The 21,945-nt window shown below is 40.2% G+C and overlaps 3 protein-coding genes across 9 annotated transcripts in view; 1 reads left to right on the top strand and 2 right to left on the bottom strand.

Annotated features, from left to right (window-relative positions):
* Positions 1-3,469, top strand: part of RINT1 (RAD50 interactor 1) — a 31,490-nt gene extending 28,021 nt beyond the window's left edge. For all 4 annotated transcript variants that reach the window (XM_070755174.1, XM_070755171.1, XM_070755172.1 and 1 more), the window contains exon 16: positions 3,112-3,469. In XM_070755174.1, coding sequence (XP_070611275.1) covers positions 3,112-3,334 — 223 coding nt within the window. In that variant the 3' untranslated portion in view covers positions 3,335-3,469. The remainder of the gene's footprint in view (positions 1-3,111) is intronic.
* Positions 3,470-6,683: 3,214 nt separating this feature from the next.
* On the bottom strand, positions 6,684-11,305 carry EFCAB10 (EF-hand calcium binding domain 10). The gene is made up of 4 exons (XM_070755170.1): positions 11,149-11,305; positions 10,081-10,245; positions 8,298-8,382; positions 6,684-6,907 (listed from the first exon to the last, which is right to left on the bottom strand). Exons 1-4 carry the CDS (start codon positions 11,243-11,245, stop codon positions 6,871-6,873), a joined length of 384 nt encoding a protein of 127 aa, XP_070611271.1. The 5' UTR covers positions 11,246-11,305; the 3' UTR covers positions 6,684-6,870.
* A 2,202-nt stretch (positions 11,306-13,507) lies between these two features.
* ATXN7L1 (ataxin 7 like 1) overlaps positions 13,508-21,945 on the bottom strand; it is a 76,369-nt gene continuing 67,931 nt past the window's right edge. For all 4 annotated transcript variants that reach the window (XM_070755165.1, XM_070755166.1, XM_070755169.1 and 1 more), the window contains 2 exons: positions 20,334-20,408; positions 13,508-16,168 (listed from right to left, as the gene is read on the bottom strand). In XM_070755165.1, the coding sequence (XP_070611266.1) occupies positions 16,127-16,168; positions 20,334-20,408 (117 nt within the window). In that variant the 3' untranslated portion in view covers positions 13,508-16,126. The remainder of the gene's footprint in view (positions 16,169-20,333; positions 20,409-21,945) is intronic.

Below are 21,945 nucleotides of genomic sequence, written 5' to 3'. Positions count from 1 at the left end.
CAATCTACATATATATATCGAAATCCCACCTCTGGACTTCGGTGTTTTTGCGCTGCTGCGATTTCGCTGAGGCTCCCCTTGCTGGGAAACCCCCACCTCCGGACTTCCGTTGCCAGCGAAGCGCCCGTTTTTGCGATGCTGTGATAATTATTTATTTCGTTCATGCGTGAACGGACCTAAGGAGAGGATCGATATCCATATCACAGAGGTGAACTTTCAGATTAAAAATGCCATATATTTATGCATCCATCTCCGTACCCCTCCTCCTCCTCCTCCTTCAAGACACTCCCCCCTTATGCAATACTCATATGTTTTGGCAGGCTTTTACAGTATTTGGAACACTCTCAGTACTTTGCAACATTTTAAGAGACACATTATGAATCACTTATATAACCGCTCATGTCCCAGGTTTATGCCTTTATCAGGTCAGCTTGCCCTTATTTCCCGCATACTGACTATATAAATATCTTTCTCTGGAAACGGATATATCCTGTTCGTCAAAACCAAGTGAAGATTAGCTCGCCAAAATACATTTTTAAATATGTTGTCCTGAAATGTTTTTGCAAGAGCCTTTCTTCCAGATTCTTCTTTTACAAGAATGAAGGGTTACTGTTGTATGAGCAATCCTTCTTTATCAAGGTTGTGCACACACAGAAAACGTTTATATTGAAATTAGTTGTGAATAACTATTCAATCATACACAGATATACCGGTAGTAAGTTTATAGTATGTATAGTATAGTTTACTTTGAGAAATAACATATTCCGTGTTCTGTCTGGGTGCCCCCAGACTTCAACACCAACTGGAAAAAGCAGCCAGACACGCTGGTAAAAGCAAAAGCACTTTATAGTTTGAAAAATAAACACAGAGGAAAACCTGTTCTTCCCAACAGGCAGGCTATGAGGCTTCACAGCAGAGTCCTGATGGCCAGACAATACAGCAGACTTCTTGCTGGCACACCCACCACTGTAGAGAATAAGACCCACATCTTTCCCCCCAAGGTTTCAGCCTTCAGGGCCACAAGCCAGAGTCAGAAACGCCAAAGATCACAGCCAGGTCCCAGGACTCCCAAAGATAATACTCCACAATACAGGAAGGGTGGGTCTGCCTTTTCAGCCTTTCTGGGGAGAACCACACCCAAACCCAGCTGTTGCCTATTTAGGGCTGGAAATACCTGGCTAATTGTCCCCTTCGTTGTGCTGCTCTTCTCTGCCTGAGATCGATGATGGCTTGTGCATTTTCATCCAAGGACTCCAGGCTGCTTGCTGGGGAGAGCTCCACCCCGGGGGACTCAGGCTGTTCTCCCTCTCCCTCGGCCTGATATTCCTCCTCCCCGTCTGCCTGGGCCTCCTCCTCCTCCTCCTGTTCCTCATCCTCCCCCTCTGAGCATGGAGCCGGCAGAGGTTCAGCCGTTCCCTGAGGAGCCTCAGACGGAATCACAACAATTCCGATAAACAGTCTAAAAGTCATACACATAATAAGTCAGAATAACAATCCAAATATTACCAAGGACATAGTCTTTCTTACCAGTTGTCTTTGTCATAATCAGCAAACAAAGATGTCAAGCTAATAATACATGACTACAATTCTTTCCTTTTTAATATATTTGTGAGTATCATAGGGGAAGGTTTGGTAGGGAAGGTTTGCCTATTGGCCGATGACTCTAAAGTGTTCAATGGGGTGAATATTCCTGGAGGCGTCTGTAATATGGTAAATGATTTAGCTTTACTAGATAAATGGTCAAAGCAATGGAAACTGCAGTTTAATGTTTCCAAATGTAAAATAATGCACTTGGGGAAAAGGAATCCTCAAACGTAGTTCTGTGTTAGCAAAAGTGATTTCTCAAAATGGGTGAACAGTGCGGTCAGGCAGTAGGGAAAGCAATTAGAATGCTTGGCTGCATAGCTAGAGGTATAACAAGCAGGAAGAGGGAGATAGAGTGCAGGCGAGACCCCATTTGGAATACTGTGCTCACCTACAAAAAGATATTGATAAAATAGAACGGATCCAAAGACGGGCTACAAAAATGGTGGAAGCTCTTAAGCCTAAAACTTAACAGGAAAGACTTCATGAACTCCACCTGTATAGTCTGGAGGACAGAGGGGAAAGGGGGGACATAATCAAAACATTTAAATATTTGAAAGGGTTAAATAAGGTTCAGGAGGGAAGTGTTTTTAATAGGAAAGTGAACACAAGGAGGCACAATCTGAGGTGAGTTGGGGAAAAGATCAGAAGCAACACGAGAAAATATTATTTTACTGAGAGTAGTAGATGCTTGGAACAAATTTCCAGCAGACGTGGTTGGTAAATCTTGTATAGCCTTGGGGGGGAAAGGACGCTCTCTACATGGGGCTACCTTTGAAAAATGTTCGGAAACTTCAGATCGTGCAGAATGCAGCTGCAAGAGCAATCATGGGCTTCCCTAAATATGCCCATGTCACACCAACACTCTGCAGTCTGCATTGGTTGCCGATCAGTTTCCGGTCACAATTCAAAGTGTTGGTTATGACCTATAAAGCCCTTCATGGCAACGCGCCAGTTTATCTCAGGGACCGCCTTCTGCCGCACGTATCCCAGCAACTAGTTAGGTCCCACAGAGTGGGCCTTCTCTGGGTCCCGTCAACTAAACAATGTCGGTTGGCGGGGCCCAGGGGAAGAGCCTTCTCTGTGGCGGCCCCGACCCTCTGGAACCAGCTCCCCCCCAGATATCAGAGTTGCCCCCACCCTCCTTGCCTTTCGCAAGCTCCTTAAAACCCACCTCTGTCGTCAGGCGTGGGGAAATTGAAATTTTTCCCTTCCCCCTAGGCTTATAGAATTTATACATGGTATGCTTGTATGTATGATTGGTTTTTTTAAATTGTGGGTTTTTAGATTATTTTTAATATTAGATTTGTTTACATTGTCTTTTTAATTGTTGTTAGCCGCCCCGAGTCTTCGGAGAGGGGCGGCATACAAATCTAATAAATAAATAAATAAATAAAAACCAAACATACACATAAATATACCATGCATAACTTGTATAGGCCTGGGGGGAAAGGATGTTAACTGTAAACTTCTAAACCTGGTTTAGAACTAATTCTTTGTTGTTTTTTTGTTTGTTTACTTGCGTAGCATCAAAGAGGCTTGTATTGTGCTGAACCTAAATATTGGTTCGGCCCTGCTGTTGAAGGATGTGCTACAATCAGCCACCGAAACCCGAAGTGGAATCGGCTTCAGTTCGAATCAACCCACTGCCGTGGCGGCGTTAAATGAACTTGGCATTTATAAGTTAGCTCCAAAGGACGTTGAGATCCTCCTTAATTTGAGGACAAATTGGCCTAATACGGGCAGATAATCAAGATTAGACACCAACTACTATTACATTATTTAGAAATTGACCCTCGTTTTCACATGTTGATTATTTTGGCTTGGAAAAAAAAGAAAACATGCATTGAAAAAATTTTTGGAAATTAAACCGCTCTATATATCACCGTTTCGAAGTTGTGCGGTGGCCTAGAGGTGGAGTTCTCCCCTCACAAGCAGGAGGCTGTGAGTTCGATCCTAGGTAGAGGCAGATATTTCTCTGGGCACGTTGAGAATTTATCTGCTGAATATAACTGCCCCTTAACAATAGGAAGGGCATTGGGCCAGTAAACGCTCAGCACCATTCAGTTCCCCCGACTCCGCCCCACAAGAGATTATGGGTTTGTTAAATGATGATGATGATATATATACAGTATACTATAAATACATACATACATACATACATACATACATACATACATACATACATACATATATATATGTATGTAGATTGTTCTGAGTTCGGGTTTTGCCCTGTGTAATGTTTTGCATGTCTATGCGACGTTTCGGCGAAATCACATTCACCATCTTCAGGCTGAGGTTCCAATCTTTGTGTTGTTGTAAATGGAATGTTAGCAACTGACATTTCTTCCTAGTATGTAGTGTGGGGGTGGAGATTTGTTTTGAATGTAGCAAATAGATTGGGTGATTATGTTTCAGTGATCTGATTGGTTGGTGTAATCATAGTTATTAGAAGGAATGACATGGAGATTTTTTATGAAGTGTTTTGTTTAAGGCTGATTTCCAAATATAAAATTCTAAAATCATAATTATTAGAAGGATTGACATGCTGATTATTATGAAGTGTTTATTTTGTTTAACGCTGGTTTCCAAATCTCTGGCAGGCGGGAGGTATCATCTCTTTTATTTAGACAAAGGGGTCTCCTCTCAATTTCGATAGCTTCTAAGAAGCTATCGAAATTGAGAGGAGACCCCTTTGTCTAAATAAAAGAGATGATACCTCCCGCCTGCCAGAGATTTGGAAACCAGCCTTAAACAAAATAAACGCTTCATAATAATCAGCATGTCAATCCTTCTAATAATTATGATTTTAGAATTTTATATTTGGAAATCAGCCTTAAACAAAACACTTCATAAAAAATCTCCATGTCATTCCTTCTAATAACTATGATTACACCAACCAATCAGATCACTGAAACATAATCACCCAATCTATTTGCTACATTCAAAACAAATCTCCACCCCCACACTACATACTAGGAAGAAATGTCAGTTGCTAACATTCCATTTACAACAACACAAAGATTGGAACCTCAGCCTGAAGATGGTGAATGTGATTTCGCCGAAACGTCGCATAGACATGCAAAACATTACACAGGGCAAAACCCGAACTCAGAACAATCTACATACATATACCCGTGAAAATTTACGAAAACAAATATATATATATATACGTAGATTGTTCTGAGTTCGGGTTTTGCCCTGTGTAATATTTTGCATGTTTATGCGACGTTTCGGTGAAATCACATCCACCATCATCAGGCTGAAGTTTCCAAGCTTCGTGCTGTTGTAAAATGGAATAAATACATATATACAGTAAATACATACATACATACATACATACATACATACATACATACATACATATATATATATATATTACTAATGTTTCTTTGAGATATATATATATATATATATTTTTATATATATATATATGTGTGTGTGTGTGTGTGTGTGTGTGTGTGTGTGTGTGTGTGTGTAGATTGTTCTGAGTTCGGGTTTTGCCCTGTGTAATGTTTTGCATGTCTATGCGACGTTTCGGCGAAACGTCGCATAGACATGCAAAACATTACACAGGGCAAAACCCGAACTCAGAACAATCTACATACATATACCCGTGAAAATTTACGAAAACATATATATATATATATATATCAATCAAAGAAACATTAGTAATTTGATGAAGTCTGGTTAGTATACTGGCTGTTACGTTCAGTTGTAAGTTACTATCAGTGACCCCTGTCCTTTTCTCAGTTGAACTGTAGTAATCAAAGGGAAATCTTTTCAATGAAGAAATTTTTCTAACATACGCTCCCTATTATAGAAATAGTCACCTTAAAGCAGCGGTCCCCAAACTACGGCTCGGGGGCCAGATGCAGCCCGCTGAGGCAATTTATCCAGCCCGCGGCAGCACACAAGATTTTACATGGAGCCGGGCGTTGGAGTTGGGGGCAGAGAGCGACAAAAGTGCGAGGCCGGCTAAAGTTTTTCTTTTTTTGAATGGCGAAGGTTTTTCTTATTCTGAATGTTGCGCATGCGTGCGCACTCCCCATCCCCTTGTGGGCTGGCCGCGGGATGGGGGCAGAGAGGCCACAACCGAGAGGCTCAGCACCTGCCCATCCGCGGCGGGTGGGGCCGGCCGCGGCTCCCTTTCCTTCTCCCGCCGGCAGCCATCGCTGCAGGTTCCTTGGGTGGGAGCTGCCGCTCCCTCTGGACAGCCCAGCCAGGCGGCCGTAGAAAGTGCAGAGATTATTAGAAAGTGGCAGAACCCACCCGAGGAACTTGCAGCGACTGCTGCCAGCCCGGCTGGAGTGACAGCGGTGGGTGAAAAGAGTCACGCTCGCGTGCCACGAATGCTGGTGAGAGAGAGAGAGAGAGAGAGAGAGAAAGAGAGGAAGGAAGAGAGAGAGAGAGAAAGAGAAAACATGGCAAGGAGTTGGGGACTTGCTCCACTTCACCTCCTCCCGCAAGGCGGCGGCATTAAGAAAACCGCAGGGGTTTTTTTATAGTCCGGCCCTCCAACAGTCTGAGGGACAGTGAACTGGCCCCCTGTGTAAAAAGTTTGGGGACCCCTGCCTTAAAGGAACATGCTGGAGTATTTGGGGGGAAAAGGTAGACCAGTATCACTTTATTGCCTTCAACTGAGGCTCAGATTAATCTTGCTTAAACCGTATCAGGGTGTTTTCTGAAACTTTTGTGTTACCAAGATTCTGATATGACACAATACTACACGGGGGTAAAAAGAGCAAAACCATCCTCACCTTTTTGAATGAAACAACCAAAATGTTGACAAAAAGCACAAGAGGGGTTAACATCTTCGCATGCCATACTAGGGGAAATTTTACTTATTGTGGCTCCTCACGCCACCTTAACTTCGAATGCAGATAAGATAAAAGGCTTTGTAGAAATATAAATGTCTTTAAATATACAGGTATTCTATAATTCGATATAATAAATGTAGTTAGCCTCCTCTTTTCGATTGGAAAGTTGGGGATCTTCTGGCAATGACTAAATTAATAATGTTTTTTTTTTCTGATGGGAATTTTAAATTTTAAATTTCACCTATTTCGCTGAAATAAAAGGACTAATGAAAAGCTCAGTGTTGGCTAATACTCCCATTATTTATTTAGCAAATTCAGGATGGTAACAGTTTTGAAGATTCCCGAAATATAAGAAATGTTTCAGGGATGATGCAATTAGCACAGGAGAAGTGAATGAAATAGCTTTTTTCAGAACTAATATATATATATATATGAAAAAAAATATTCCGGGTGGGAATATTCAGCATTAAACCGTTGTCCACAGCTCAGTAAATTTTTTCGTCCTACAGAAGAAAACAAAGATACATATAAATATATAAACAATTGCATTTTCCTTATTACAGCCAGGATGGTTATGGGTTGAATAGTATATTCAGTTGTCAGCACACCAATGTAAGAATTTCTGCAAATGTATATTACATATGTTTTTATGTTAATTGGTCAGCTGATTTGTGTTAAAAGGTAATTCTGGCTTAATAGCCATTTGTCCAGCGACTGTTTGAAGTTAAGACTGTGCTTAAAAAATCAAGACTGTTTCTCACACTTACAAAGCATCACAGGATCCCGCGGTCTCGTGGTTAAAATTCAGGTCCCTAGCAACCCTCATTTATTTATTATTTATTATTTATTAATTAGGTTTATAGGCCTCCCTTCTCGCGGACTATTTTACAGAATAAAATAGTTAATGATGAACAATTAAAATGTTAAGAATAATAAAACCCCAATATAAAAGAGTCAATTCAATTCAATTTATTAGATTTGTATGCCGCTCCTCTCCAAAGACTCGGGGCGGCTATCATCTCTCATTACTGGGTGGAGCGGGAACTATCGCTCACCGCCTCAGGCCTACCAGCATGGGTGTATTTTAAGCACTTTTCAAAAGGCAAGGAGAGTGCGAGCAGTACAAATCTCCGGGAGGAGTTGATTCCAGAAGACTGGGGCTGCAACAGAGAAGGCCCTTCCCCGTGGACCGGCCAGCCTGCATTGTTTGGCCAACGGGACACAGAGAAGGCCGACTCAGCAACCTAACTGGTCATTGGGATATATGAGGCAGAAGACTGTTTCGTAAATAATCTGGTCCAATGCCATTTTATTTTTATTTATGACCCTTGCAGTGTCCTGTGGTCACACAATCCACATTTGTTGTGAGCCGCCCCGAGTCTACAGAGAGGGGCGGCATACAAATATAATAATAATAATAATAATAATAATAATAATAATAATAATAAGCAGCCTTCCCAGAACAATTTCCAACAAGCAAAATCAATGGAGAAGCCGAGAAGATAATAAATTAAGGTCCTGTGATGTCTTGCTTAACGACCTTGGTCATTTGCTTAACAAGGGTTTAAAAACAATGATCAGGGAAATACTAGCAATGTTTGAATAATTATAGTGTAGTTTGTTTGAAAGGGTAAAGAGGATACTGCTTTTGAGCTTTCTGTGTCTAAATCCATAGCAAAATCTCCTGAGTTAACAGTGGTTTTTAGACATATGTTAACGTCCCAACATTTCACCTTCAATGGTGGAGACAAATCAAGTACAAAAAGATAGTTGGAAAAATTTAGAGTACATTGCTAGATGGATTACAGGATTACAGGGTTGTAAAAAGAAAAAAAATGTGGCTTATATATGCCTGCAATTCCCCATAAAATGTAATATTCAGGTTTAACTTACATATTTTCCTTGAAGACATCTGGTGTAATTGTTTCATTTTCTTTATAAGGTACATCCTGGGTACCAAATCCCAGAGACTCGAGTGCTAAAACATAAGAGATACGATACAATATATATATTCATTTTCAATTCAGCGAAAATATGTTACACACACACACACACACATATTCTGAATGCATTGCTGTAGTATACATTGCACATAGTATACTCCTCACGCATAATTGCTCAAAAGAAGGCCTCCAAAATTGATTTTTAGACTTATTTTATTACGTGTTTTTAGATTGCTGCAATCATGTGACTACCACCAAAACACAGTTTTGGTCTCCCGCCTGTCGGGAATAGCTTATCTGAATCCGTACATCGTGCCAAGCTCTGGTTTGCTAAATATACCACAATCTGCTAGATTCATGCAGCACTCTGTTGCCATAAACTGATTTCCAAAATTAAAGAGTGGCTGAATAACACATGGAAGGTATGAAACCAAATTTAAACAAGCAATTTTGGAGGTTACTATTGTGTTTAAATCCAGTCACTTCTGGCTTGGAGGAGATATGAACCCCAAAAGGATATTAGGCATGTAAGCAAGTTTTCTAGCGGTTTATGGGAAAAATGAACAGAAATCATTATTTTTTATTTAAACAAGGATTCTCCCTCCTTTGCAGGCAAAAAATAGGGGAGTCAATAAAAACTGGATTAAACGAGTTCTTATATCTCAACCCGCTCTGAGCCCGTTTTGGAATAAGCGGCATATAAATAAAATCAATCAATTAATAACTAACTAACAGTAGTGAATTTCACTTACCATTGTTACCGGTTCAGGAAGGGGAGTACGCGGGCGCTTTGCATGCACGCAACCCTTCTCATATGCAGAAACTTCTGCGCATGCGCAGAGCACCTTTGATTATGTCCGGGGGCGGAGCCTCCTGTCACCGCCGCTACAGGTTCGCCCAATACGGGAGAACCAGTAGCAACCCAGCACCGACGTATATACAGAAGGACACAATTCACACATGATTTATACAGCAAACAGATGGAGGCAGGTAAAAAGGAAAGAGACTCTGATAGCTTATGTTCTGCCATGTAGAACATAAGATAGCTATACAGTGTTCCCTCGATTTTCGCGGGTTCGAACTTCGCGAAAAGTCTACCACGGTTTTTCAAATATATTAATTAAAAGATACTTCGCGGGTTTTTTCCCTATACCACGGTTTTTCTCGCCCAATGACGTCATATGTCATCGTCAAACTTTTGTCTGCCTTTAATAAATATTTTTTAAAATAAATTTTAATAAACATGGTGAGTAATAATCTAAATGGTTGCTAAGGGAATGGGAAATTGCAATTTAGGGGCTTAAAGTGTTAAGGGAAGGCTTGTGATACTGTTCATAGCCAAAAATAGTGTATTTACTTCCGCATCTCTACTTCGCGGAAATGATATATAATCTGTCATTACTAAATGGAGGACAAAATTAAAAGCTCATTCAGGAAAAATAATTGTTATATTGATATATATATATATGAGATATATATATATATATAAATATATAATCTCATATTACTAAAATGGAAGACAAAATTTAAAGCTTATTCAGTAAAAATAATTGTTATATAGAGGGTCCATGAGATATTTACAGACAAATCAGTTGGATTTCTAGATAGGAATATTTAAAATATTACATTTGTTAGAAAATGGAAGATAAGTCTTTTGAGGTTTTCGGATTACTGCATCTTGTTGTCATGGAAGACATTAAAAAGATGATGGTAAGAGATGAAGAAACACCAACCTCCTTTGTACTGTGTTATATTTATGAAGCCTTCGCCCCCGACATCAATCATTTCGAACATTGCATCCAAGTTTGACTCATCCATAAGGTTGGGATAATCATTGGTAGTCGTTTTGGCAAGCTTTACTTTTTCCAATGTTTTTATCAAAAATTCTCTCGGTCTCTCTGAAAAGCAAAAGGATCTGTTATGTCATTATGCACACCAAGCCATATTGTTAAACGTATCTAAACTAAATGATTAGTTTAAATGATTTTCAATTAAAATAATGACCAATAACTCTCAATGATTAAAATATTTAATGTTTTCTGACTTAACATTTTGGCCACAGGCAGTTCGTATCTTCTTTCTTGGCCAAGAGAAGCCCAGAATTACAATCTGTGTCCTTGAACCTTTATATGTATATATATAATTTATTTATACATTTTTCAATTAAAATACATAAGTGCTTTGTGAAGAGTGTATTGTCTGGGTCAACTGCTCACATAATAACATTTTCCCAGTTCCCAATTTTTTTAAAAAAAATATTTTTATTGATATATAAACTTTAAGACCTGTGGACTTCAATTCCCAGATTTCCCCAGCTGGAATGAATTCTGGGATTCTACTCCATCCACCTTAAAAGCTAACAAGGCTCAAAAAACACATTTTAGCCTGCTGGAGTCTTCAAACTTGGGCACTTGAAGACTTGTGGACTTCAACTCCCAGAATTCCTCAGCATGAATTCTGGGTACTGTAGTCCACCCACCATAAAAGCATGAATTCTGGGTATTGTAGTCAACCCACCTTAAAAGCTGACAAGGTTGAAAAAACACATTATTATCATTATCATTATTAATTATGTCGCCCTTCTCCTATGTATTTTAGCCTAATGCTGGAGTCTCCAAACTTGGGCACTTGAAGACTTGTGGACTTCAGCTCCCAGAATTCCCCATTTTGGTTTTTTTAAAACAAAAAATAAATAATTTGAAAACAAACAATCCATCCCAGCCCGCCTTTTTTCTCTTTCTACTCTGTGCACGGCCAGTACGTTCGTCTTCTTGCGGCAGTCCCCGGGAAAAATCTCTCACCCGGCCGGTGGTAGAGCAGCAACGAGGTTAAATTATACAAAAGCTCCGGGATTTTATGCTGGGCCAAATACTCGCGGCCTTCGGTTTCTCGGTCCATTGCCGTTACTAGGCAATGCTAGGCATTGCCATTGCTAGGCGACGGGTCGGGATGCGCCGCGCGCCGCGGGTGACGTCAGAATGAGGGACGCTCGGCCAATCGGCTTGCTCGCCCGGCTGTTCTGCTGTGCTTGGGGGTTGTGACGTCAGCCGAGAGGAGCGGCGAGGAATGTTTACGACAGCGGGAGAGGGCGTGGTCTCCGGTTAAAAGCACGTGGCCCCGGGGAATATTGGGGGAGTTTGGAAAAGCGTGCTGGAGTGTTCATTTGCAACTTTGAAAAAAAATCTGAAATGGTTAAATATCGTTTCAAACAACTATAACTAAACAACTATTAAACTATAAAGGGATATATGCATATGTGTGTGTCTATGTCTCTCTCTATATATATATATGTGTGTGTATGTATATAATAAATACACATACATACATACATACACATATATATTATTTATTTATTTATTCGATGATATTTTTTTTTAATGCCATATTTCCCCCACAATCTGGGTCCTCATATATATATACTATCCCTTAAATAGTTTTTTTACCCATAAATGCTTTAATCATTTTCATCATTAGCTGGAACTGAACTTTTATAACAATGAAAGAAAATTGAGCTACTTGCCTAAACTTATACTGAATCTTGTGGGTTCAGTACAAAACCTTAAAATGTGACTGTACTCCTCAACCAATAATGCTGTCTGTCATGTTTAATAGTTTTTTTATTGTGGCTATTCAAATAACGTGACTCTAATCAACTGAAAAAGAATCCAAGCACCTATTTAAAAAATTATCTTGGTTGGTAAGCCACTCCTACCCAGTCACATGGCCTTTAAGCCACTCCAAGTCACATGATTGTCAAGCCACTCCTACCCAGTCACATGACCATCAAGCCACACCCATAAAATAAGCTGCAGTGTGGCAGTAATATTTTTGGCATGTGTGTGTGTATTCATATGCTTAAATGATAAATGGACTTTGTTATCTAAGGAATGCTGATTAGGACGGGTTTGGCAACTTTCCCGGACATTGTTGATGCTTTGAATTTTTGCCTTCCCCCTGCCCCCAGAAGCAGTCTGCAGGCCTCTCAACCCTTCTGCATGTCCCATTTTTTTGTGAAAAATGGGCCCGGTTTTTGTGAAAAACGGGGTGTACCGAGGATTTGGGAGGCCTGCGGACTGCTCCTGGGGGCTGGGGGAAGGCAAAGACGAGGGTTCAGGTATCATTGTACAGCCAGAAGCGACTGCAGCGTGAGGATTTCCCCACCCGCTTGGACGCCATCATTTGGGTTCTTTTACCCTCTGCGCATATCACCCCTGCCCCAGAAGCACTCTGCATGCCCCCCAAATCCTCTGCGCACTTCGTTTTTATGAAAACCGCACCAGTTTTTCGCAAAAATTGGGGTGGGGGCGGGGCTTTGGGAGACCAAAAACCCCCACTGTATTTATTGTATAAGACACACCAATGTTTCTACCCTCTTGGGGGGGGGGGGGAGAGAAGGTGCATCTTATATTTCAAAAATACAGTATATTTCCTTATTTTGCATAGTGGATTTCTATACTGCTCAAAAAAAAATAAAGGGGACACTCAAAGAACACATCCTAGATCTGAATGAGTGAAATATTCTCATTGAACACTTTGTTCTGTACAAAGTTGAATGTGCTGACAACATGTGAAATTGAGTGTCAATCAGTGTTGCTTCCTAAGTGGACAGTTTGATTTCACAGAAGTTTGATTTACTTGGAGTTATTTATATTCTGTTTTTTAAGTGATCGAAACATTTAAATATGTTAAAGGGTTAAATAAGGTTCAGGAGGGAAGTGTTTTTAATAGGAAAGTGAACACAAGAACAAGGGGACACAATCTGAAGTTAGTTGGGGGAAGGATCAAAAGCAACGTGAGAAAATATTATTTCACTGAAAGAGTAGTAGATGCTTGGAACAAACTTCCAGCAGACGTGGTTGGTAAATCCACAGTAACTGAATTTAAACATGCCTGGGATAAACATATATCCATCCTAAGATAAAATACAGGAAATAGTATAAGGGCAGACTAGATGGACTATGAGGTCTTTTTCTACCGTCAGTCTTCTATGTTTCTATGTTGTTTAAGTGTTCCCTTTATTTATTCGTTATTTTGAGCAGTGTATTTCGGAGGAACATCCTAATAAAAGCGTTTTACCGAGTCGTGTCAAGGCTTGTAATTTTTCCCGGATAACCCTGGACCCTTTTTTGTTGACGAAGCGATAAAGCACTCTGCGTGTTATTTTTTTTCTTAGAAACATATAAATTATTTTATTTACAAAGCCATGTTACAAATAATAATAATAATAACAATAATAATAATAATAATAAAGCAAAACCAACAAATAACAAAAGAAATACAATCGCCCGCTAGAGAATATCTCTAGGCCTGGTGCTAAAACCATGGCAGTATCAGTCAGATACATACGTTTGTTCTTTTATTTTTTTCCCTTTTCTCAAAACTGTAAGTCATAAATTTTACTATTTACATCTACTTTTAACACTTACAATTATCACAAGCATGGAATGGGTTCTCTCGTCATACTGCTAATACATAAAAGGTGCAGGAGGAGTAAAATAGTGTTACAAAATATGGGTCCGTAGAAAAAAAATCCACTGTACACATATGGCAATTTTTTTTTCTTTTTAGTATGATTGGACGTGCTTATCTTCAAAAGTCTTCTCGAAAAAGGTTTTGTTTTTTTAAATTTTAAATCTGTAGTAGGAAAAGCATAATTTAGGAGGTGCAAATTTTACTTCTGTGCAAGAGTTTTTGTTTTTAAAATTTATTTTATTTCCCATGACCGATCAGCTATGTAAAACCCAAAGTTTTGTTTTAAAGTGCCACGGGTAAAACAGCGTAACAAAATAGAAGGTGTAGATAGAAAAAATTTTCTTCTTTTTTTCTTTCTTAAACAAGAGTTCACTGAGAATCGGCAATAATAGAATATGCTGTATAAACTATTCTCTACAAAGGTTTGATCGGCACTATGTACAATTGCTGACATCGAATACAAAAGAAGGCATACAAGTTATCCGAGTTGGTTTGTTTTTTTTTTAAATTTAATTTTATTGGTTTAAAATATGGCTGACCTATGGGGCCTATGCATTGCGTTATGTGTTAACGACCAAAGCTTCTGTGCCTCTATTGCTGGAAATTATGTCTTTCTGGAAAGTTGGTTGTGTAGAAGGGAAAATTGTTGGAAAGAAGGAGAAGGAGGGGTGGGGGGAAGAGTTTAACAAATGCTACACTACAATATTGGCTGGTCCAGTCTATTTCCATTAAAAAAAAACACATTATATATACCATTTTAGCATATATAAATTAAAGGACCTTTTTTTTTTTTTAAAAAAAGGGACAAAATGTGGAAGGTTGTATTTGATATTTAGGTTTCCAAAATTCTGTGAGATCTAAGTCAAAAAAGTTAAAAAGTTAAAATGAGCGTTGTTCCAAAACACCCACAAATATCCAGCTTTCTACATAATAGATGCATGTTAAGCTGAGGAAGTCTTGACATTATTAAATTGTTCCTTCAGCAGCCACTCAAATTGATATTCACCGTATCTTTCTCCCACCACCCCTCAAAAATATAGAACAGCAGTTCGATCATTAGAGCGTTGTTTTGCTACTGAAATTTGATAACTCCTGCAGCTATACAACATAAAATAAATTAGTTTTTAAAAAACAAGGCTCTGTTCCTACAACCAATCACAAAAATTGTGCAAAAATAAAGATATGTACATATATATTTTTTTTCAATTTGAAGAATGTACAATAAAACGTAACTCAAAATACATGAAAAATACAACCATTGCTTATATTTTCTTAGTTTCATATCGCTCATGAAACTACTCTTGTCACTTTCCAAGTATAAGAAAAACATAAATTACAATAACATTATAAAAATTGTTTTGAGAATATTTTCTAATTTCCCCCCAAAGGAGGGCCTAGCCTTAGTTTACCGTTGTTAAACATTTTCTATGTTTTAAAATCTGCCGTAAGCCTTTACTTTAAAAGGGAAAGAAGCTAATAAATCTATTTGCATTCGTTTTTCATTTCTCCCCAAGATGTAAATAAACCGGCATTTAAGTGCACTTTTAATTCTGTAGAAAGAAAGGTTATTTCCTTTGTAGTAATTTTGTAGTACCTTAGTATAATTGGTTTCCTGATTACACGAAAAAAATCTTTACTTTTGTTTTTTTAAAAATCAGTAATTCCTGTAAAAACATTGTCAGTGCAATTCTACTGATGCAAATTCGGTGATGTCCAACTTCTGTCTTTATTTTAGAATAATGCTTCGCGAAGGACAGCAATCCTTTCCTTGGCCCCTTCACCTAGGTATGAGGAAAGGGTCACACAATATTCCTATTAATATTGGCAACAGCTAGGTGCATTAACCCTTCAGTGTGTGCAAAGGATCTAGAAACACTGAATTGTGTAGCCATTAAGTCAGCAAAATGGACGGACGTTTTCTTTTAATCCCGAGGACAATAATTAATACAGAAGTTACCGCAAATTGACAAATGATAAGCTTTGCTCAATCTACTCTTTTTTTAATCACAAATGGCATTATTTCGAAATGTCCACGGCTCCCGTTGTTGCAAGAAACCTTGAAAAGAAAAGAGAAAATGTATACCTTCCGAAGGCATTACTTAAAATCAGAACCGATTGCACAGATCAGGGGCCAACACATGTAAGGTATTAAAGTAAACCATGACTACAAATTTTATGGGAGGGGGGGGGAAGGAACGGTTTTAATACAAAATTACGAAAAGGAAAAAAAAAATCTGCAGGACACAGAAACCAATAAGCTGGTTTGGAGAAGGGCTACAAAAATAGAGAGGTGGTTGTTCTCTTTATTCATGGAAGAGTCCTTATCCTACCAGGCCGATTTAATGTTTTCTGAAAGAGAAAATAAAACAATTCATCTTAAATGACAAATGGATTTTTGACAATTAAAAAAAAAACAGAAAAATTAACACTATATAGGTAGTCCTTGACTTATATAGGGGTTTTTAGAATTAATAATGCAAATTAGATTTTTATGTTTCTAGTAGCTGTTGTGGTTAGCTCTGGCCCAGCTCCTGCCCCAAGGACTGTGGATGTGGGGGAGACATCCACATGCTGCAGGCCTGTTTTGCCCCCGGTGGAATCTGATGATGAAGGCTCCTCTGACCAAGAAGACATGAGTGAAGGGGAGGAGGAGAGTGGGGCAGACAGCTCAGAAGGAGACCAATTATCTAGCTCCTCCTTGGATTCAGAACAAGAGTTAATGATACAGCCACGCATGCGGAGAGCGATGCATAGGCAGCAACAACTGAGAGATTATTATCAAAGAAAATGAGGCCACCTGTGGTTGGGTGGGGCTGTGGTCATTAGTGAGGCTGCTATAAAGAGCAGCCTGTGGGTTTGGCCATTGTGGAGGATTATCTGATCCTTGTGTTTCGTGACTGCTTTACTGACTTTGACCTTTTGTGTGCTGATTTTTCCCCCCGCTTTGAAACTAAACCAGAGCAAAGTGTGTTTCACTTTGTGAAAGAAGAAGGACTGTGAATTGCCTCACAGCTGCAAGCTAAGTATCACAGAAATGATAAGGGACTTGTACAAATTACCAGTTTGGTTGGAGACCAGTGCTCTTGGCTATACCAAAAGAGGGCTTGGTTTAAGTGAATTTTCATTATAAAGAACATTGTTTTGAATTTTCAAACGTGTGTGTGTCTGAAATTTGTACTTGTGAATTTTTGGGAGGATTCTACCAGAGAGCCCGACAGAACAGTAGCGAGTTTTTAGTATTTTAAAATATCTAAATACAGTGGCACCTCTACCTAAGAACGCCTCTACTTAAGAACTTTTCTAGATAAGAACCGGGTGTTCAAGATTTTTTTGCCTCTTCTTAAGAACCATTTTCTTCTTAAGAACCCGAGCCCGGAAAAATTTCCCAGGAAATCTGAGAGCAGCATGAACGCCCGGCCAGTTTCCTGCCATTCCCCCTGGGTTCCTCTCTCTGGCGCAGTGTACGGGAGGCAGCCTCGCGCCTGGTGTATGGGAGGCGCGTGATACTCCTCGCTGCCTAAGAGTCTCTCTCTTTTTTTTAAAGCGTTAAAGTTTTGGATTTTTTTGATTCCCCTCCCCTCACCTTCTTCCTTCGGCAGCGACTGTCCTCCTCCTCTTCTTCCTCCTCCTCCTCCCACTGAAATTCCGAGCTTTTATTTCTTTCCTAATGGGTTTGCACACATTATTTGCTTTTACATTGATTCCTATGGGAAAAATTACTTCTACTTACAAACTTTTCTACTTTAGAACCTGGTCATGGAACGAATGAAGTTCTTAAGTAGAGGCACCACTGTATTAGATTTCTTCAGGTATGGCATACTTTGTTGCGAGCCGCCCTGAGTCCCAGCAGAAGGGCAGCATAGAAAACTGATTAATTAATTGATTAATAAAATTCACCTCCCTGACGGACGGACTTGTTAGCCTACGGTGAGAGAGAAACTTTTTGCCAGAGCTGCTGATGCTCTTAATAAAGGAATTGCTGCTTCAACCACAGAGGGTTTGTCTTGGAGCTGAATCAGAACAACTTATTGTCACAATTGGGGCCCCAATTTTCTGCTGTTAAGCAAGAAATTTGCCCAGGTTCGCCAGGTGCACCATTTGCTGCCCTACTTGGGCAGGGAGTCATTGCTCAGTCGCTCATGCCCTCATCACCTCGAGGTTCGACTACTGCAACGCTCTCTACATGGGGCTACCTTTGAAAAGTGTTCGGAAACTTCAGATCGTGCAGAACGCGGCCGCGAGAGCTATCGTGGGGCTTCCCAGATTCGCCCACGTTTCTACAACACTCCGTGGTCTGCACTGGCTGCCGATCAGTTTCCGGTCACAATTCAAAGTGTTGGTCATGACCTTTAAAGCCCTACATGGCATTGGGCCAGAATACCTCCGGAACCGCCTTCTACCGCACAAATCTCAGCGGCCGATAAGGTCCCACAGAGTTGGTCTTCTCCGGGTCCCATCGACCAAACAATGTCGTTTGGCGGGCCCCAGGGGAAGAGCCTTCTCTGTGGCGGCACCGGCCCTCTGGAACCAACTCCCCCTGGAGATTAGAACGGCCCCCACCCTCCTTGTTTTTCGCAAGTTACTCAAGACCCACCTGTATCGCCAGGCATAGGGGAACTAAGACATCTCCCCCAGGCTTATTATATTTCACGTTTGGTATGTATGTGCTGTATGGTTTTTAATTGCTGGGGTTTTTATATATTTTTTATTATTAGATTTGTCCCATTTTTACACTGCTTTTATTACTGTTGTGAGCCGCCCCGAGTCTTCGGAGAGGGGCGGCATACAAATCGAATAATTAATAATAATAATAATAATAATAAGAATAATAAGAATAATAATAATAGAACTTAGTCCCATTTTATGACCTTTGTTTGCCACAGTCTTCGAAGAGGGGCGGCATACAAATCTAATAAATAATAATAATAATAATAATAATAATAATAATAATAATAAATGAAGCAGTGGAAGTGATGTGCCGGTGTCTGGAGGCTGTTGGGGCCTGGATGGGTGTCAACAGACTCAAGCTCAACCCGGATAAGATGGAGTGGTTGTGGGTTTTGCCTCCCAAGGACAATCCATCTGTCCGTACATTACCCTGGGGGGGGGAATCATTGACCCCCTCGGAGAGGGTCCGCAACTTGGGCGTCCTCCTCGATCCACAGCTCACATTAGAGAACCATCTTTCAGCTGTGGCGAGGGGGGCGTTTGCCCAGGTTCGCCTGGTGCACCAGTTGCGGCCCTATCTGGACCGGGACTCATTGCTCACAGTCACTCATGCCCTCATCACCTCGAGGTTCAACTACTGTAATGCTCTCTACATGGGGCTACCTTTGAAAAGTGTTCGGAAACTTCAGATCGTGCAGAATGCAGCTGCGAGAGCAGTCATGGGCTTACCTGGGTATGCCCATGTTTCACCATCACTCCGCAGTCTGCATTGGCTGCCGATCAATTTCCGGTCACAATTCAAAGTGTTGATTATGACCTTTAAAGCCCTTCATGGCACTGGACCAGAATATCTCCGAGACCGCCTTCTGCCGCACGAACCCCAGCGACCGATTAGGTCTCACAGAGTGGGCCTTTTCCGGGTCCCGTCAACTAAACAATGTCGGTTGGCGGGCCCCAGGGGAAGAGCCTTCTCTGTGGCGGCCCAGACTCTCTGGAGCCAACTCCCTCCGGAGATTAGAATGGCCCCCACCCTCCTTGTCTTTCGCAAGTTACTCAAGACCCAACTGTATCGCCAGGCATGGGGGAACTAAGACATCTCCCCCAGGCTTTTTATATTTCATGTTTGGTATGTATGTGCTGTGTGGTTTTTAATGGTTGGGGTTTTTATATATTTTTTATTATTAGATTTGTCCCATTGTTACACTGTTTTTATTACTGTTGTGAGCTGCCCCGAGTCTTCGGAGAGGGACGGCATACAAATCTAATTAATAATAATAATAATAATAATAATAGTAGTAGTAGTAGTAATAATAATAATAATAATAATAATAATAATAATAATAATAAGTGAACTTATTCCCATTTTATGACTTTTGTTTGCCACAGTCTTCGGAGAGAGGCGGCATACAAATCTAATTAATAATAATAATAATAATAACAACAACAACAACAACAATAATAATAATAATGTATCAGCAGAGCTGTTAACTTAGCAATAAAGTTGTTAAGGGAATCCAGCTTTCCTCATTTGACTTTTCTTGGTCATAAAAGAGGATCAGGTAAGCCTGGGACACTGCAGCCGTCATAAGTATGAACCACTTGCCAAGCCTCCAAATTTCGGTCATGTGACCGCGGGGAGGCTGCCATGGACATAAGTGTAAAAAAGGTCCCCTTTTTTCCTTGCCTTGTTACTTCAAACGGTTACTAAATGAACTGATGTAACTTGAGGACCACCTGTAAAACTAGTGAACTTGCTAAGATGAGCCACATTTGTTGACAACATTACAGCAATTAAGTGATGCATGTTATGATTTAAATATAATTTTAAAAAACAAACAAAACTCACTTGTTTATTGTGCATTAGATTTGATGTACTTGAAGGACTAGATTGGGACAAGGCTACACCACTGTTTTTCCCAATCTGCAAATAATAACACAAATTATTATGATAATCTGCAAATAATAATGATAAAGCAAAAAGAGAGAGAGAGACACCCTGGTTGCTACTGGAACACAGTTTTCATTTAAAAAAAAAACAATTGTGTCTTAAAATTGTGTCTTTACTGACCTCTTGCATTGTGGACATAAATTGCTTCTACTCCTACCCTCAAAACGTCACTACAGAGCACTGCACACCAAGACCACGAGACACAGTGTTGAGGGAATTATTTGTCTAGCAGAGTGATGGCGTTTGGGGAAACGCCATCACTCTGCTAAACAAATAATTCCCTCAACACTGTCAGACTTTTTACTAAGTCTGCACTACTATTACTACTACTTATTTCTCATCATTCCTATCACTCATCTTCTCCCACTTATGACTGTATGACTGTAACTTGTTGTTTTTATCTTTAAGATTTATATTAATATCGTTTCCTGATTGCTTCTTTGACCCCTATGACAATCATTAAGTGTTTTCTATCTCATGATTCTTGACAAATGTATCTTTTTCTTTTATGTATGCTGACAGCATCTGCACCAAGACAAATTCCTTGTGTGTCCAATCACACTTGGCCAATAAAATTCTATTCTCTTCTAAATGTATATTTTCTGAGAGCATCTGCACCAAAGACAAATTCCTTGTGTGTGTCCAATCACACTTGGCCAATAAAATTCTATTCTCTTCTAAATGTATATTTTCTGAGAGCATGTGCACCAAAGACTAATTCCTTGGCCAATAAAGAATTCTATTCTATTCTTTAAAAATACCCCACCATTAAATAAAGGCTTACGTAGAAACATAGAAGACTGACGGCAGAAAAAGACCTCATGGTCTGTCTAGTCTGCCCTTATACTATTTTCTGAATTTTATCTTAGGATGGATATATGTTTATCCCAGGCATGTTTAAATTCAGTTACTGTGGATTTATCTACCACGTCTGCTGGAAGTTTGTTCCAAGAATCTACTACTATTTCAGTATAATAATATTTTCTCATGTTGCCTTTGATCTTTCCCCCAACTAACTTCAGATTGTGTCCCCTTGTTCTTGTGTTCACTTTCCTATTTCCAGAAAACCATCCTGAGGTATGAAAAATGCTGGCATAGGAAATCTCACATGGGTCCTATTCTGAGATTTCTAAAGAAGATGGACTTCTTCTAAGATAGGGGTGCCAGACTCAAGGCCTGCGGGCCGAATCCAGCCCACGGGGTGCTGGCCAACAAGGGGCCGCCCTGGAAACAGCAAAGACCAGCCCGCGGTGCCTCTGCCAGCGACAACAGAGCTCAGGAAGGCCGTGCGAGGGGTTCCCAGGCTCCGTTTTTGAGCGCCGTGGCCTCCTGCAAGGCTTCTGTCAGCGGAAACAGAGCTAGGAGGGATTAGGGTTTAGGCTCCCTCACCCGAGCTCCGTTTTCGCTGGCAGAGGGCTAGCAAAAGAAACTAGAAACAAAAGGAGAAATGTTTCCCCATTTGAGCATGGAAGAAGAGACAGGGAAGGAGAGAGGGGAAGGCAAAACACGG

Source organism: Erythrolamprus reginae, chromosome 6 (assembly GCF_031021105.1).
Source record: "Erythrolamprus reginae isolate rEryReg1 chromosome 6, rEryReg1.hap1, whole genome shotgun sequence".
Taxonomy (NCBI): domain Eukaryota; kingdom Metazoa; phylum Chordata; class Lepidosauria; order Squamata; family Dipsadidae; genus Erythrolamprus; species Erythrolamprus reginae.
This window is presented reverse-complemented; position numbering and strand designations above follow the sequence as displayed.